General features: G+C 39.3%; 1 protein-coding gene across 1 annotated transcript; it reads left to right on the top strand.

Annotated features, from left to right (window-relative positions):
- Nucleotides 1-10,448: 10,448 nt before the first annotated feature.
- On the top strand, nucleotides 10,449-15,296 carry LOC115927698. Its single transcript, XM_030993874.1, has 2 exons — nucleotides 10,449-10,628; nucleotides 11,601-15,296. Exons 1-2 carry the CDS (start codon nucleotides 10,449-10,451, stop codon nucleotides 15,294-15,296), a joined length of 3,876 nt encoding a protein of 1,291 aa, XP_030849734.1.
- The last annotated feature ends 2,014 nt before the right edge of the window (nucleotides 15,297-17,310 follow it).

The raw sequence follows: 17,310 nt of genomic DNA, 5'->3' as shown, positions 1-17,310 counted from the left end.
GTTACTGTAACAGTGTATTTTAACCATGTTTTAGCATTGTCTTTTCAAGGTGTTGTCAATTAGATCTGCTGAGATTTCTGAAAATGTATAGAGTAAATGTACTTATTAACTGCAATCATGGTTTATGCAACTGGAAGTTAATAGTAATAATAATATGTCAGTTTAACTTTATATTGAGAAAATATGATGCGTACAATGCCAACTCTTAGTATTTTACTACAATAAAAGACACTGGCCTTGTCAAAATGATCCAGTTAGACGAAGAAAGTTAGTAAATAATATCATTTGTTTGTTTACATGGCTAGCACTGATACCTACTTGAAGAAATGTAAGACCTGCATTAACTATTTAAAGAAAGAAATGAGAGTCAATACGGGGCCTAACTTTTCGATCCTCGCAGAAAAAAAAGAAAAGGTGTTAAAGACAAAGGAACAACAAAAAGCCAAACACCCTTAGCTATTTTCCCACTGTAATAGAAAGTATGTTTCCATTAGGAAACATGGATCTTACACTTACATAAATCATGACAATCTCATTATGTATCATTGGCCAGTGTTACAGGATCATGTTTGGTGAAACATCCAAGGACATTCAAAAACGTGCCACAAAAATTGGGAAGTCAGCAGGGACAGCAATTGTCAGATGATGACATCACCAACATGACATGGGAAGACAAATGCAAGCTTCTTGGATCCAATCTAGTAACAGCAGCAAGGCATTTTGACCACAGACTACAATGTTTGTTCAGAGATGTTATTCTGTCTGAAGTGAATCCACTTGGTAAGGTAAAAAAAACTACATGTATCGCATTGAATTCCAACAGAGAGGTTCCCCTCATGCTCACTGTGTGCTGTGGGTAGATCAAGCACCACGACATGATGACACCGAGGAGATGTGACGGAGTTCGTTGATCAGTATGTCACCTGTGAACTACCTTCTTCTTCTTCTGATGAGCTGATGCATACTCTAGTGTCTACTCTGCAAAGGCACTCACACTCTGCATCATGCCGCAAAAACTGGGAAGAGCTGTAGATTTCATTACCCAAGGCCGATGGCTTCTAAGACAGTGGTGGCAGACACACCTTCTGATGAGGATCCAAAAGAGAAACAACGAATTGTCAAATCTTCAACAGAGATACTGAACAAAGTAAGAGATGCATTAGAAGGAGAATGCAGTGACAAAAGCACAGTGCAAGAATTCATCAGGTGAACATTTTCGAAATTGACTACAACAAAGCTCTTTGTGTCAGCTTGAAAGGAAAATCTATCGTGTACAGAAGACAACCTCAAGAAGTCAATATCAACTCATACAACCCAGTCGTCTCGAAAGCATGGCAGGCCAATATGGATCTTCAATTTGTCTGCAATCCATATGCCTGCATTCACTACATCATTTCCTATGTGACAAAGGATGAACGAGAAATGGAACAGGCGCTGAAAGAAGTTTATAAGCAAATCCTATAAGGACTCAGACATCAAGCACAGAATGAAAGAAGTAGCATCCTGTTGCCAGAGAAGTCAGCAAGTGCACAAGAAGCTGTTTACAGAGTGCTTGGTCTGCCATTTCATCGTTCCACTTTCCAGACAGTTTTCATCCAAACAGATCTTCCAAAAAACAGAGTTGTCTTCTTGAAAACCAAAAGTATTTTGGAGAATCTCGACAAAGAAAGTGAGGATGTGTATGCTCAAACCATGCCTCAAAAATACGCATATTGGCCATTGATTCTGGAGCAGATGACTCTTGCAGAATTTACTAGTTGGTATGTTTCTTTGTACAATACGGTACAGGAAGAACCACAAGAATCAGCAGAATTTCACCCTGCAGCAAAGGCAACACATTAAGTTACTGGATGGCAAGGGCTACATGATAAAACGCAAGAAACCATGCATTATCAGATACCACAATAGGATGAGCTAAAAACTGTCACCACATGCTAATGCTCTACCATCCATGGAGAAGAGAAGATCTTGATCTAAAGAATGGCCATGGGACGTATGCTGAGCATTATCACTCCATCTTCCAAGACATCTTGTCAAAGCGATTCAGTCTGGAGTTGTTCACTGAAATAATCGAGCATTCTATTGAAGAGCATGAACAATTAGGACCACCAGAACATGCCTGGGATACTCTCGATACAGCAGCCCAGCAGGAAAATGCAGAATCCCAGACAGATCCTCCTCAAGACCACCCCGATCATAGTTTCCTCCAACCAATTTCCGATCAGACAGTAACTGACGTTCAGGAGTCATGCCTTGGCACTACCATTCCACTAGCCATTGAACACAGGCCAAACTACCTTTCTGATGAAGAGTAAACTCTAAACACTGGGCAGTACAAAGTGTTCTCATACATCAATAACTGGTGTGTGGATTTGGTGAAAAGCTGCAAGCCCTATGTTAAACTACAGCAAGTGCAGCTCTGTATGTAACAGGAGGTGCAGGAACAGGCAAATCACATCTCATATCTACCATTTACCAGATGGCTATTCGTACGCTGAAACATGAAGGAAGTAATCCAGAAGCAGTGAGAGTGCTACTGACTGCACCAACTGGTACTGCAGCATTCAACATCCAAGCAAGCACCCTGAACTCAACATTTATCCTACCACTGGGCCAGACCAAAGTCTACAAAAAACTGAGTGATCAAAAGAGGAATACCCTACGCTTGACCTAAATTATTTCATGGCTCATTTCGAATCTTAACTGGATCATTTTGACAAGTGGTATATATATAGTAGTTGATTTAAGTATTTTATTTTTCAATGACAAATTATGCAAATGTATGGTTTACGAAATGCAAGAGCAAAAATTCCAAAGAATGATATGCAAGGTTATATATTTTTGTTACGCCTTGAATAGGCCTTTTGAATAGTAACATATGTGAAAATGGCACACACTAATATTGTATAATTGTATTATATGATCGTTGTTTACTTTGATAGCCCTAGACAATTAATTACACTCGACGTATACACATCTTCTATGTTCATGTATATCAATGTTGAAAATGATGTCTTTTATTATGTTCATGTTCTACTGTGTTAATAAAATTGATTTAAAAAAAAAAAAAAACATGGCACCGATTTAGATTACACACAGCAGAACTGTCCATTTATACAACTTCAAAGGGTGCTTGCCTTATTAATAATATTAACCATAAGTAATTATCAAAGTTCACACAAGGCTGATTTTGCAAAATCCGCTATATGCGTCAATTATGAACAAAAGTAAAATCCTAATGTGGAACAGGTTTCGGACATATTTCTGCTGTGTTTAGTCTAAATACATGATCCGCGTCCTCGCCGTGGTGCCGGTAACATATTGCTTTCACATCATTCTGCACATAACAAAATTTGAATGTCGCGCTTTTAGGTTACAAATCAAAGTTGTACTTTTTGCGCTGCAATGATATCAGAAAGCAATATGGCTAAAGGATCATGACACTGTGCATCCATTAGGGTCCACGGTGTATTACTGTAACAGTGTACTCTAACCATGTTTTAGCATTGTCTTATCAAGGTGTTAATTGTCAATTAGATCTGCTGAGATTTCTGAAAATGTATAGAGTAAATATACTTATTAGGGTGCAAGGTGTATTAGTGTACTCTAACCATGTTTTAGCATTGTCTTATCAAGGTGTTGTCAATTAGATCTGCTGAGATTTCTGAAAATGTACTTATTAACTGCAATCATAGTGTCAAGTGCATGGTTTATGCAACTGGAAGTTAAAAGTAATAATAATATGTCAGTTTAACTTCATATTAAGAAAAATATGATACATACAATGCCAACTCTTAGTATTTTACTATAATAAAAGAAACCTTCGTTTATGTTCTTACTCACAAGCTAGACCGCTCTTGTTGCTATGGTATAGCCCGAACGAGCTAGACCGCTCCTGTTGCTGGGGTTGCAAAGGTCAGCAGGTCAAATGTTACGCACGATCTTTCGATTATCTATTCTTTATCATTTTCTCTTTCTGTCTTCCCTTTTTTCCCCTTCTTTCACTTCTTATGTTATTCTTCTTTTCTTTTTGTCATTTTTTTAATCTTTTGTCATGTTATTCTTTGTTTTCCTTCCATCATTCTCTTTTACTGTTTTTCTTATGCTATTCTTTGTTTTTTCATCTTTCATCTTCTTTTCTATCTTTTAAATTTTGATTAATTATCATTTTCTCTCTGTCTTTCCCTATGTTAGTCTTTGTTTTTTCTTCTTTCACCTTTTATGTTATTTTTCTTTTAACAAGGATCGGTCTAACTGCGAAAAACAAAGAACAACTTTAAAAAAACAGAAAAAGAATTGATAGAAGGAAAACAAAAAATAACATGACGAATGATAGAAAGAAAAAAAATGAGTCTAGGAAGTGAGTGAGAACGGGGTCTAATATTGAGAAAAATATAATACGTACAATGCCAACTCTTAGTATTTCAATATGATAAAAGACACCTTGTCAAAATGATCCAGTTAGAAGTAGACAGTTAGTAGAGAATATAATTTATTTGTTCACATGGGTAGCCCTGATTCCTTCTTGAAGAAATGCAGGAGCTGCAATAACTACTTAAAGAAAGAAATGAGAGTCGATATGGGGCCTAACTTTTCGATCCTAGCAGAAAGAAAGAAATGGTGATGAATTAAAAGACAAAGCAAAACTCCTAGAGAAGCCAAGAAAGAAAGAAAGCGTATAGCATCACTTCGCAATAACCAATCAAAGGAAGTAAAACAACAGAATGATGAAAATGATGAAAATGAGGGAAGGAAAAAACTACTTCACCAAAGATCTTTACCAGATGAGGTAAAAGAAGTGCAAATTGAGGCAGATAGACTAAGAAAACAATCTGTTCGACAAAGGACAACTCGTCATGAGAAACGAACACTTCAAGTAAATGACAATATTCGAAAGAAACAAGCACGTCATCCCTCAACAATAGAGAAAATAGTCTCCACTTTTCTGATTCACAAGAATGAAGCTCCAGTGTATGTGTGTACAAGCTGCCATAGACAAATGTACAGGCAATCAGTCTTCAGTTTCCGACAAAGTTCATACAAGGCTAGTATTAACTTCCTGGAAAAATGCACAACTAAGTACACAAGTTTCGCTGGACTTGAATGGATATGCAAGACTTGTAATAACTACTTAAAGAAAGAGAAGGTACCTCCACAATGTGTGTCCAATAAACTTGAAGTGGCTGATGTACCAGATGAACTAAAAGATCTTACAGAGCTTGAGGCAAGACTCCTAGCTCAACGATCTCCATTCATGAAGATACTGGCACTTCCGAGAGGAAAACAAGCCGGAATAAAGGGTGCTGTTGTAAATGTCCCTGTGATTGCAGAAAAGGTCTGTAAAAGTCTCCCTCGGACTCCTTCACAGGCTGGTATCATTCCACTCAAGTTGAAACGAAAAATCCAGTACAAGAGTCATGTGGCTTACCAGAACATTCGTCCAGGAATGGTTCAAGCTGCTCTTGGAAAATTAAAAACAATCAACAAATTCTACTTAGCAACAGTGGAAAATAGTGAATGGGAGGAACAATGTCTAAATGAAGATCCTGAGATATGGAAGGAACTTACAGAAGCAGTGACGGACAAGAACATTGGTGATACGGAAATCAGAGATCTTGACGAGGGAAGGTCAAGACCAGCAGGAGAAAATGATGACAAAAATCAAAATGAAGAAATAGACATGGACGAGGAGGAAACTGATCCCAGAGATCGTCTGCGAGGGATCAAATATGACACCTGTGTGCAACCCACTGATCCTACAATGAGCTCAGACAGCATCTACAGCATCGCACCTGGAGAGGGGAGAAAACCAATATCTATCATGATGGATGAACACTGCGAGGAGCAAGCATTTCCTACGTTATTTCCAACTGGACAGTTGGGTTCCAAGTAAACAGATGCACTAAACTATCTGCCAAAAAGTATTTCAATGCAAGACTTTTGAACAAGGATTCAAGATTTGCTAGAAATGTAGAATATCTCTTCTTCGCACAGTTCATCACAGAGTACAAACAAGTAATGGACACCATTTCTGTTGCTCTACGCAAGGCAAGAATCAACACAGATGATGGAGAAAGGGTAACAGCTGGACTAATTAAAGATCCTCAAAGACTGAATAGATACTGGCTGGAGTGAAACAGCTAGGACTTTTCACCTGGTTCCTGACCCTTTCTGCAGCAGACCTCAGATGGACAGACACACTCCAAGTCATTGCTCTTCAGCAGGGACAGCAATTGCTACTCTGCAAAGGCACTCACACTCTGCATCATGCCGCAAAACTGGGAAGAGCTGTAGATTTCATTACCCAAGGCCCATGGCTTCTAAGACAGTGGTGGCAGACACACCTTCTGATGAGGATCCAAAAGAGAAACAAAGAATTGTCAGAGATACTGAACAAAGTAGGAGATGCGTTAGAAGGAGAGTGCAGTGGCAAAAGCACAGTGCAAAAACTACTTCATCAGGTGAACATTTCCGAAATTGACTTCAACAAAGCTCTTACTGTCAACTTGAAAGGAAAATCCATCGTGTACAGAAGACAACCTCAAGAAGTCAATATCAACTCATTACAACCCAGTATTCTTGAAAACATGGCAGGCCAATATGGATCTTCAATCTGTCTGCGATCCATATGCCTGCATTCACTACATCATTTCCTATGTGACAAAGGATGAACGAGAAATATGGGACAGGCGGTGAAAGAAGTAAGCAAATCCTATAAGGACTCAGACATTAAGCACAGAATGAAAGAAGTAGCATCCTGTTTTCTTAATGCCAGAGAAGTCAGTGCACAAGAAGCTGTTTACAGAGTGCTTGGTCTGCCACTTCATTGTTCCACTTTCCAGACAGTTTTCATCCAAACAGATCTTCCAGAAAACAGAGTTGTCTTCTTGAAACCCAAAAGTATTTTGGAGAATCTCGACGAAGAAAGTGAGGATGTGTATGCCCAAACCATGCCTCAAAAATATGCACATCGGCCATTGATTCTGGAGCAGATGACTTTTGGGATAGAATGGCTCCGATACAGATGAACAAGACTAAAAAATATAAAAAGAAAACCAGATGAGAACTCCAACCCGCAGGCAGCTCTCAGGAGTTGTAATGTCATTTTGTATGTCCTGTAAGCATTACACATTCCTTTGTTTTGTATAAGATGCTACCAGTCCTTATTTAAAAATTCAAGTTGAAGAAGAATCCTTTCCAAATTAAGCTCCTTTCGATTGATTGATCAATCGACATGTTCATGTGATCACATGTTCATTTGCAAGTGGCAGGAAAACCAATGAGCACTGACCTAAATTAATTAATTATTTCATGGCTCATTTTGGATCATAACTGGATCATTTTGACAAGTGGTATAGTAGTTGATTTTATAAGTATTATATTTATCAATGACAAATTATGCAAATGTATGGCTTATGAAGAGCAAGAACAAAAATTCCAAAATATGATATTCAAGGTTATATATTTTTTAAAGCCTTGATTAGGCCCTTTCAATAGTAACACACATGAAAATGGCACATACTAATATCATATAATTGCATTATATGATCGTTGTATACTTTGTTCACTCTAGACAATTAACTACACACTATGTATATCAATCTTCTATGTTCATGTACATCAATCTTCTATGATCATGTATATCAATGTTTAAAATTATGTCTTTTATTATGTTCATGTTTTACAATGTTAATAAACAACATCAAAAAAAAAACAAAAAAAATGGCACCGATTTAGATTAAACACAGCAGAACCGTCCATTAATACAACTTGACAGGGTGCTTGCTTGATAACTCGTATTAACCATGAGTAATGAACTTTACACAAGGCTTGTTTGCAAAATGCTCTATGTGCGTCATATAATTATAAACAAAAGTCAAATCCATTGTGGAACAGGTTTTGGACATATTTCTGCTGTGTTTAGTCTAAATACATGATCCGCGTCCTCGCCGTGGTGCCGGTAACATATTGCTGTCATAAATGATGAAGTGTCATTTGTTGACTCTAGATAAAACACAAAAATTGAAGGGAAAAAAAAGAAAACATTAACAAAAAAAACAAAAAAATTCAGATCAAGGGTTTAAAATAAGTTTCAAATCATGGACATTATCGAAGTGTTTCCTTTAATCTCTTATTAAAAATGAAATCGTTATGACAGCAATATGGCTAAAGGATCATTTTTTGGGGTGAATTCTAGACAATGTGGAATGGATTTACACTGATGCAAAATGCAACAAAACACATGCAAAAAAGTGATATTTATCCCAACCACATAGTCCTGAATTCACTTCAACTCTCTCTCTTAATACAAGTTGCATACAAATATAGCCCTTGTATTGAGAGAGTGAAAACACTATTGAATATGATATATTTCAAATGTGGTGATGTTTTTTTTATATTTATCATGCAGGACCACTGAGAAGAATCCATGAAAGGTCTATCATCAGTGGCATGACTTGTGGAAACCACCAGTTGAAATATCAAGCAACATGACATTTAGGTAAATGTTTACAGTGAACCTATTTTAATTATTGGATAACTTTTGTAATTATTTGTACATGACAAAGAACCAGATGAGAAATTTTGTGGTTAAGTGAGGAGTTTGCTCATTACTCCACTATATTCTTGTGTCTAACTAATGTTCTTCCATCGCTGGATTGTATATAGTGTAGTATGTTGTCATTATGCATGAAACTGTACATTTAAGCATAGGATTCAGTTAAGAAATGGGCAATCTAGCTCCAAAATACCCATATAGAGCCCCTCTAAATTGGCATAATAGTCAATGTAGAACAAATTTAATTGAATTAAATTTGCTTCCCTGATAAGATTGCAATCTTGTTCATTATAACATGAATGATATCAATTATGATCTCCTAAGTGACTTATTAGGATTAGGAGTGTCGTGGTCGAGTGGTTTAAGGCGCTTGACTGAAGATGCGAAGGTCGAGGGTTTGAATCGAGACATGGCACTAATATTCTTTGGCAAGATATTTACCTAAACTTGTAACTCTCCACCCAGGTGTTAAATGGGTACCCGGTAGGATGCAAAAGTTCATGTGGTTGGATGAGCAAGTGTGCGCTTGTAAAATGGCGACTGGCTGGAATACTCCCCAGGGAGTGGAAAATGTGCATACATTGTGTGCGGGTAAGCCTGAATCCGATGACCGGGGTAATAATATATCTGTAAAGCACTTAGGCACATTGTTGGATCAATGTATTGGGCGCTATATAAAAAACAGAATATTAAATTATATTATTTTATCTACTTTTTTTTCCCAGAATCCACAATGAAAGTCAAGAAACAGAGTGCAAAGCAGCGTGCTGCACTAATAAGACAACGGATGCAAAGTTCAAGGATTGTAGGAGGTTCATCAAAGACTCTTGTCACCAAAGCAGACTACCACCAAGGACATATCATTTTTGGAGTTGCAGCAGGGCGACAATGTACATGCAATGTACTTCAATTTCTAGTGACTGCTCAAGACACTAATCCAACAACTTGGAGTAAAAGTGATGTGAACTGTATTCTTCATAGGGGTGCAAATACTTACCAAAATGAAATTATGAAAAGGAAATCAAGTGAAATCTACTTCATGATCAACGAGCTACCAGAATATGTTAGACTTCACAATGTTACTTACAAAGTAAGAATAGCAGATCCACTCGCTGGAAATTTAGTTCACACAGAGTCATTTCCAGATAATGGACAATACTGTCTCTCTGATGCAATACTACAAGGTTCTGTGAAACATCCATGTCTGTTCATCACCATTGGCTCAAAGACACCATGTTCTACAATCGGACTACTACATGCTGGAGAGAAATACTTCTTCTTTGACAGCCACAGCAGAGATGATGAAGGGTTAAGACATTCAAATGGCTCTGCAGTTGTCCTTTCATTTTCAAGAATTGAGGAAGTGGTGAGACACACACATGAGTTGGCAGCAAGTATTGGTCTAGCACAGGATATGTTTGAAGTGACTCCAGCGATTGTATCTTCATGTTTGCCATCAAAGCCCTCATGTTCAAAGAACACCCTGTTCGACTATTTTTGTGATCAATCAAACAAACAGGAAACCTTCAAATCACAAGAAGAAAAAAAAACAGTCCAGCAAAAGCAAACACAATCTACCAAAAAGGGTCCCTTGAAGACAGCAAAGAAGAAGAAAATCAAGACTAAGGAAAAGGAAAAGCTACGAAAGGCTTTCTATCGCATAAAGCTATCTGAGGAAGCAAAAACAATGACAAAAGGTAAAGAAAGAGGGCGAATGCTGACTTTGAGATCAAGGAAAACTGCTGTTCAAAAACAAGAAGAAACTGAGAAAGAAAGGAAACGGATAGCATCTCTACGCAACAAAATAAGAACGGAAAGTCCTGCTGGGGTAAAGGAAAGAAAAGCTGAGAAAGAAAGGAAACAGAAGGCATCTCTACGCAAAAAACTAATAATGGAAACTCCTGCTGGGGTAAAGGAAAGAGAGGCTGAGAAAGAAAGGAAACGGATAGCAGCTCTACGCAAGAAAAAAAGAACGAAAACTCCTGCTGGGGTAAAGGAAAGAGAAGCTGAGAAAGAAAGGAAACGGATAGCATCTCTACGCAACAAAATAAGAACGGAAAGTCCTGCTGGGGTAAAGGAAAGAAAAGCTGAGAAAGAAAGGAAACAGAAGGCATCTCTACGCAAAAAACTAATAATGGAAACTCCTGCTGGGGTAAAGGAAAGAGAGGCAGAGAAAGAAAGGAAACGGATAGCATCTCTACGCAAGAAAATGAGAACGAAAACTCCTGCCGGGGTAAAGGAAAGAGAGGCTGAGAAAGAAAGGAAACGGAAAGCATCTCTACGCAACAAAAAAAGGATGGAAACTCCTGCCGGGGTAAAGGAAATGGTAGCTGAGAAAGAAAGGAAACGGAAAGCATCTCTACGCAACAAAAAAAGGATGGAAACTCCTGCCGGGGTAAAGGAAATGGAAGCTGAGAGAGAAAGGAAACGGAAGGCATCTCTACGCAAAAAACTAATAATGGAAACTCCTGCCGGGGTAAAGGAAATGGAAGCTGAGAAAGAAAGGAAACGGAAAGCATCTCTACGCAACAAAAAAAGGATGGAAACTCCTGCCGGGGTAAAGGAAATGGAAGCTGAGAAAGAAAGGAAACGGAAAGCATCTCTACGCAATAACCAATCAAATGAAGTAAAACAACAGAATGATGAAAAAGAGAGGAGGAAAAAATTTCTTCACCGAAGATCTTTGCCGGATGAGGTGAAAGAAGTGCAAATTGAGGCAGATAGACTAAGAAAACAATCTGTTCGAAAAAGGACAACTCGTCATGAGAAACGAACACTTCAAGTAAATGACAATATTCGAAAGAAACAAGCACGTCATCCCTCAACAATAGAGAAAATAGTCTCCACTTTTCTGATGCACAAGAATGAAGCTCCAGTGTATGTGTGTACAAGCTGCCATAGACAAATGTACAGGCAATCAGTCTTCAGTTTCCGACAAAGTTCATACAAGGCTAGTATTAACTTCCTGGAAAAATGCACAACTAAGTACACAAGTTTCGCTGGACTTGAATGGATATGCAAGACTTGTAATAACTACTTAAAGAAAGAGAAGGTACCTCCACAGTGTGTGTCCAATAAACTTGAAGTGGCTGATGTACCAGATGAACTAAAAGATCTCACAGAGCTTGAGGCAAGACTCCTAGCTCAACGATATCCATTCATGAAGATACTGGCACTTCCGAGAGGAAAACAAGCCGGAATAAAGGGTGCTGTTGTAAATGTCCCTGTGATTGCAGAAAAGGTCTGTAAAAGTCTCCCTCGGACTCCTTCACAGGCTGGTATCATTCCACTCAAGTTGAAACGAAAAATCCAGTACAAGAGTCATGTGGCTTACCAGAACATTCGTCCAGGAATGGTTCAAGCTGCTCTTGGAAAATTAAAAACAATCAACAAATTCTACTTAGCAACAGTGGAAAATAGTGAATGGGAGGAACAATGTCTAAATGAAGATCCTGAGATATGGAAGGAACTTACAGAAGCAGTGACGGACAAGAACATTGGTGATACGGCAATCAGAGATCTTGACGAGGGAAGGTCAAGACCAGCAGGAGAAAATGATGACAAAAATCAAAATGAAGAAATAGACATGGACGAGGAGGAAACTGATCCCAGAGATCGTCTGCGAGGGATCAAATATGACACCTGTGTGCAACCCACTGATCCTACAATGAGCTCAGACAGCATCTACAGCATCGCACCTGGAGAGGGGAGAAAACCAATATCTATCATGATGGATGAACACTGCGAGGAGCAAGCATTTCCTACATTATTTCCAACTGGACAGTTTGGGTTTCAAGTCAACAGATGCACTAAACTATCTGCCAAAAAGTATTTCAATGCAAGACTTTTGAACAAGGATTCAAGATTCGCTAGAAATGTAGAATATCTCTTCTTCGCACAGTTCATCACAGAGTACAAACAAGTAATGGACAACATTTCTGTTGCTCTACGCAAGGCAAGAATCAACACAGATGATGGAGAAAGGGTAACAGCTGGACTAATTAAAGATCCTCAAAGACTGAATAGAATCATCTTCAATGATAAGGCCTACAACATGCTGCAAACTGTCCGAGGCTCACCTCCATACTGGCAAAGTGTCATGTTCAAGATACTGGCTGGAGTGAAACAGCTAGGACTTTTCACTTGGTTCCTTACCCTTTCTGCAGCAGACCTCAGATGGACAGACACACTCCAAGCCATTGCTCTTCAGCAGGGACAGCGATTGTCAGATGATGATATCACCAACATGTCATGGGAAGACAAATGCAAGCTTCTTGGATCCAATCCAGTAACAGCAGCAAGGCATTTTGACCACAGACTACAATGTTTGTTCAGAGATGTTATTCTGTCTGACGTGAATCCACTTGGCAAGGTGAAAAACTACATGTATCGCATTGAATTCCAACAGAGAGGTTCCCCTCATGCTCACTGTGTGCTGTGGATAGATCAAGCACCACGACATGATGACACCGAGGAGAATGTGACAGAGTTCATTGATCAGTATGTCACCTGTGAACTTCCTTCTGATGATGATGATGAGCTGATGCATACTCTAGTTTCTACTCTGCAAAGGCACTCACACTCTGCATCATGCCGCAAAACTGGGAAGAGCTGTAGATTTCATTACCCAAGGCCCATGGCTTCTAAGACAGTGGTGGCAGACACACCTTCTGATGAGGATCCAAAAGAGAAACAAAGAATTGTCAAATCTTCAACAGAGATACTGAACAAAGTAAAAGATGCGTTAGAAGGAGAATGCAGTGACAAAAGCACAGTGCAAGAATTACTTCATCAGGTGAACATTTCCGAAATTGACTACAACAAAGCTCTTGGTGTCAACTTGAAAGGAAAATCCATCGTATACAGAAGACAACCTCATGAAGTCAATATCAATTCATACAACCCAGTCGTCTTGAAAGCATGGCAGGCCAATATGGATCTTCAATTTGTCTGCAATCCATATGCCTGCATTCACTACATCATTTCCTATGTGACAAAGGATGAACGAGAAATGGGACAGGCGCTGAAAGAAGTAAGCAAATCCTATAAGGACTCAGACATCAAGCACAGAATGAAGGAAGTAGCATCCTGTTTTCTTAATGCCAGAGAAGTCAGTGCACAAGAAGCTGTTTACAGAGTGCTTGGTCTGCCACTTCATCGTTCCACTTTCCAGACAGTTTTCATCCAAACAGATCTTCCAGAAAACAGAGTTGTCTTCTTGAAACCCAAAAGTATTTTAGAGAATCTCGATGAAGAAAGTGAGGATGTGTATGCCCAAACCATGCCTCAAAAATATGCACATCGGCCATTGATTCTGGAGCAGATGACTCTTGCAGAATTTGTCAGTTGGTATGTTTCTTCGTACAATACGGTACAGGAAGAACCACAAGAATCAGCAGAATTTCACCCTGATCTTCTTGAATCGAGTGCAGCAAAGGCAACACCTATCAAGTTAATGGATGGCAAGGGCTACATGATAAAACGCAAGAAGCCACGCATTATCAGATACCACAAGTTCAATGAAACACAAGAGGAAGAAAAATACTGTCACCACATGCTAATGCTCTACCATCCATGGAGAAGAGAAGAATTTGATCTAAAGAATGGCCATGGGACGTATGCTGAGCATTATCACTCCATCTCCCAAGACATCTTGTCAAAGCGATCCAGTCTGGAGTCGTTCACTGAAATAATCGAGCATGCTATTGAAGAGCATGAACAATTAGGACCACCAGAACATGCCTGGGATACTCTCGATACAGCAGCCCAGCAGGAAAATGCAGAATCCCAGACAGATCCTCCTCAAGACCACCCCGATCATAGTTTTCTCCAACCAAGTTCCGATCAGACAGTTACTGACGTTCAGGAGTCATGTATTGGTACTACCATTCCACTAGCCATTGAACACAGGCCGAACTACCTTTCTGATGAACAATACAGGAACAGTGTACTAACTCTAAACACTGGGCAGTACAAAGTGTTTTCATACATCAATAACTGGTGTGTGGATTTGGTGAAAAGCCGCAAGACACACGTTGATCTACAGCCAGTGCAGCTTTGTGTAACAGGAGGTGCAGGAACAGGCAAATCACATCTCATATCTACCATTTACCAGATGGCTATTCGTACGTTGAAACATGAAGGAAGTAATCCAGAAGCAGTGAGAGTGCTACTGACTGCACCAACTGGTACTGCAGCATTCAACATCCAAGCAAGCACCCTGCACTCAACATTTCTCCTACCACTGGGTCAGACCAAAGTCTACAAAAAACTGAGTGATCAAAAGAGGAATACCCTACGCTGCAAACTTGCTGATTTGGATATCTTAATCATAGATGAGGTATCCATGGTAGGTTGCGATCTTCTTATGACTGTGGACCAGCGCCTTCGAGAAATTAAAGGCGTCAACAAAATCTTTGGTGGCATATCCATTCTGGCATTTGGAGATCTATACCAGCTTGCACCAGTTTGTCAGAAATTTGTGTTTGAAGATGCTGCAGATTTATTTGCAAGATTGGCTGGCTCCCTTTGGCAAGACAACTTCCAGTTTGCTGAGCTGGATGAAATCATGAGGCAAAAAGATGACAGAGCCTTTGCAGAACTTCTGAACAGAATCAGAGTAGGAGAGCAAACACAGGAAGACATGACTACCCTAGAACAATGCATCATATCACCGAGCGATGACAACTATCCTTCAGATGCACTGCATGTATTTTGCTACAAATGCAAGAGTCAATGAATACAACACAGAGAAACTAAGCAAGGTAGAAGGTCCAATCAGAAGATGTATAGCGGTAGACAAAAAGCCTAGTTGTCTGAAGAGTCATGTCACAAGTACAGATGCTAGATTCACAGGTGGATTGCCACATGTCTTGGAATTAAAAGTTGGTTCTAGAGTGATGCTCACCAGAAATATGGATGTCACAGACGGACTTGTTAATGGTGCACTTGGGACAGTTGTCGATTTTGTTGAATGCAATCCACCAGCAAGCAATCCAAAGGCAGTCCTGATCCAGTTTGATAACCCTACAGTTGGTTCAGCATTGCGATTGTCAATTCACTATGGCACATCACAACACACTACAGCAGTACCAATCCAGCGAATTGATGTTAAGTTCTCAATCTCTGCAAAGAAACAAGGCTTGGAAGTAACAAGGTTCCAGTTCCCCCTGCGACTCTGTTGGGCAACTACCATTCACAAAGTCCAAGGACTCACGGTAGCAGATATAGTTGTTTCAATGAAGAGCAGATTCGCAGATGGTCAATGTTATGTGGCTCTAAGCAGAGTCCCAAAACGCTCAGGTCTCCATCTCTTGGATCTGCATGAAAGCAAAATCAGAGCAAGTACTGCAGTGAAGGCTGAAATGGAACGAATGCGCACAGATATGCTGTTACAAACAACATATGATGACATCTCTGCAGCACTCACAGACAAGAGCCAACCTGTGCTAATAGCAGTTCAAAACGTCAGGTCACTACCTGCCCATCATGAAGACTTGAAAAAGATGCCTGGCTTTGAAAACTGCATTGCAATTTCTATCTCAGAAACATGGCTAACTTCAAAACACAGACAAAGCAACTTTCATCTTCAAAACTTTGATCAGCTGAGGAAAGACAGATTTTCATCAAATCCTGGAGGAGGGCTGTGTATGTTCATCAGATCATCTTCAACATACAATCTGCATGCGATGGAATGTTACATGCCTCAACTGGAGATCCAAAGTGCAATCATCAAGCCCCTGACCCACCCTCCATTTCTCTTGGTGAATGTCTACAGAAATCCCAAGTCAAGTATGAATCAATTCACAAAAGCCTTCTGTCATCTCTTGGAATTAGCTAATGCAACCCACCTGCCAGCATTTATAGTTGGTGATTTCAACATCAATCTCCTCACATCCAAGCACAGCCACGCAGTACAACGGCAAATGCAATGTTGCAGTTTCCACCAGGATGTCAAGAAACCAACTCACATCAGTGGCTCACTACTGGACCATGTCTACTCCAATACCCCTACCAACATCTGGCAGAGTGCAACACATTACAGTGATCATGATGTTATCTGGATTCTTGCCAGTTTTTGAACAAATGGTAAATCTATCTATGATCTCTTTAAAATGTATGTTATGCAAATATATTTAATATTCACTTAAACAATACAACTGGGTCTGTTACATAAAACTTACCATTGATGGTAACTTTGCGGTCAATGGCAATTACCATGGTAACAACTAGGGCTTAACAGCCTATCAAAATCAAGGTTTTCAAACCCAGGTCTGTTACTAATAGACAAAGATTTTAGCTATTATTTCTTGAGATATTAAGAAAAAGACCATATAAACAATTCAATTCGTCTGATTAAAAAAATATTCTCATTTTAATAAGTTTTTGGTGCAAAAAAATGTAAGCTCACTTTATAGCTCACCTTTCTCCTCAACAAATTCCAACACATTCCATGTTATACAAATATGTCTTGATTTATTGTGAAAGTAGACAATTTACAGAATTATTAATGTGACCATTGACCTTATTTCCAGCCTTTACAGTTAGCGATCTCCAATCAGCCTCTTCACTCAAAGCATAGCCATGCCGTACAATAGAAGATGCAACGGAGCAGTTTCCACCAGGATGTCAACTAGGAACCAACACACATTAGATGCTCACTACTGGACCATGTGTACTCAAACAAATTACAGTGATGTCATCTGGATTTGTGCCAGTTTCTGAAGTCAAATTGGTAAGTCTATAACCCTCTC

This window comes from Strongylocentrotus purpuratus, unplaced genomic scaffold, assembly GCF_000002235.5.
Source record: "Strongylocentrotus purpuratus isolate Spur 01 unplaced genomic scaffold, Spur_5.0 spur5_scaffold_20, whole genome shotgun sequence".
Lineage (NCBI taxonomy): Eukaryota > Metazoa > Echinodermata > Echinoidea > Camarodonta > Strongylocentrotidae > Strongylocentrotus > Strongylocentrotus purpuratus.
Note: the sequence above shows the minus strand (reverse complement) of the source record. Positions and strands in the feature narration are given on the sequence as shown.

What these genes read in the sequence shown, in the direction of transcription:
- LOC115927698 (XM_030993874.1), top strand. Translation starts at nt 10,449, where the DNA reads ATGGAAACTCCTGCTGGGGTAAAGGAAAGAGAGGCTGAGAAAGAAAGG. An exon ending in GAACGGAAAGTCCTGCTGGG is followed by an intron (nt 10,629 to 11,600) that starts GTAAAGGAAAGA and finishes AACTACTTAAAG; the next exon opens with AAAGAGAAGGTACCTCCACA.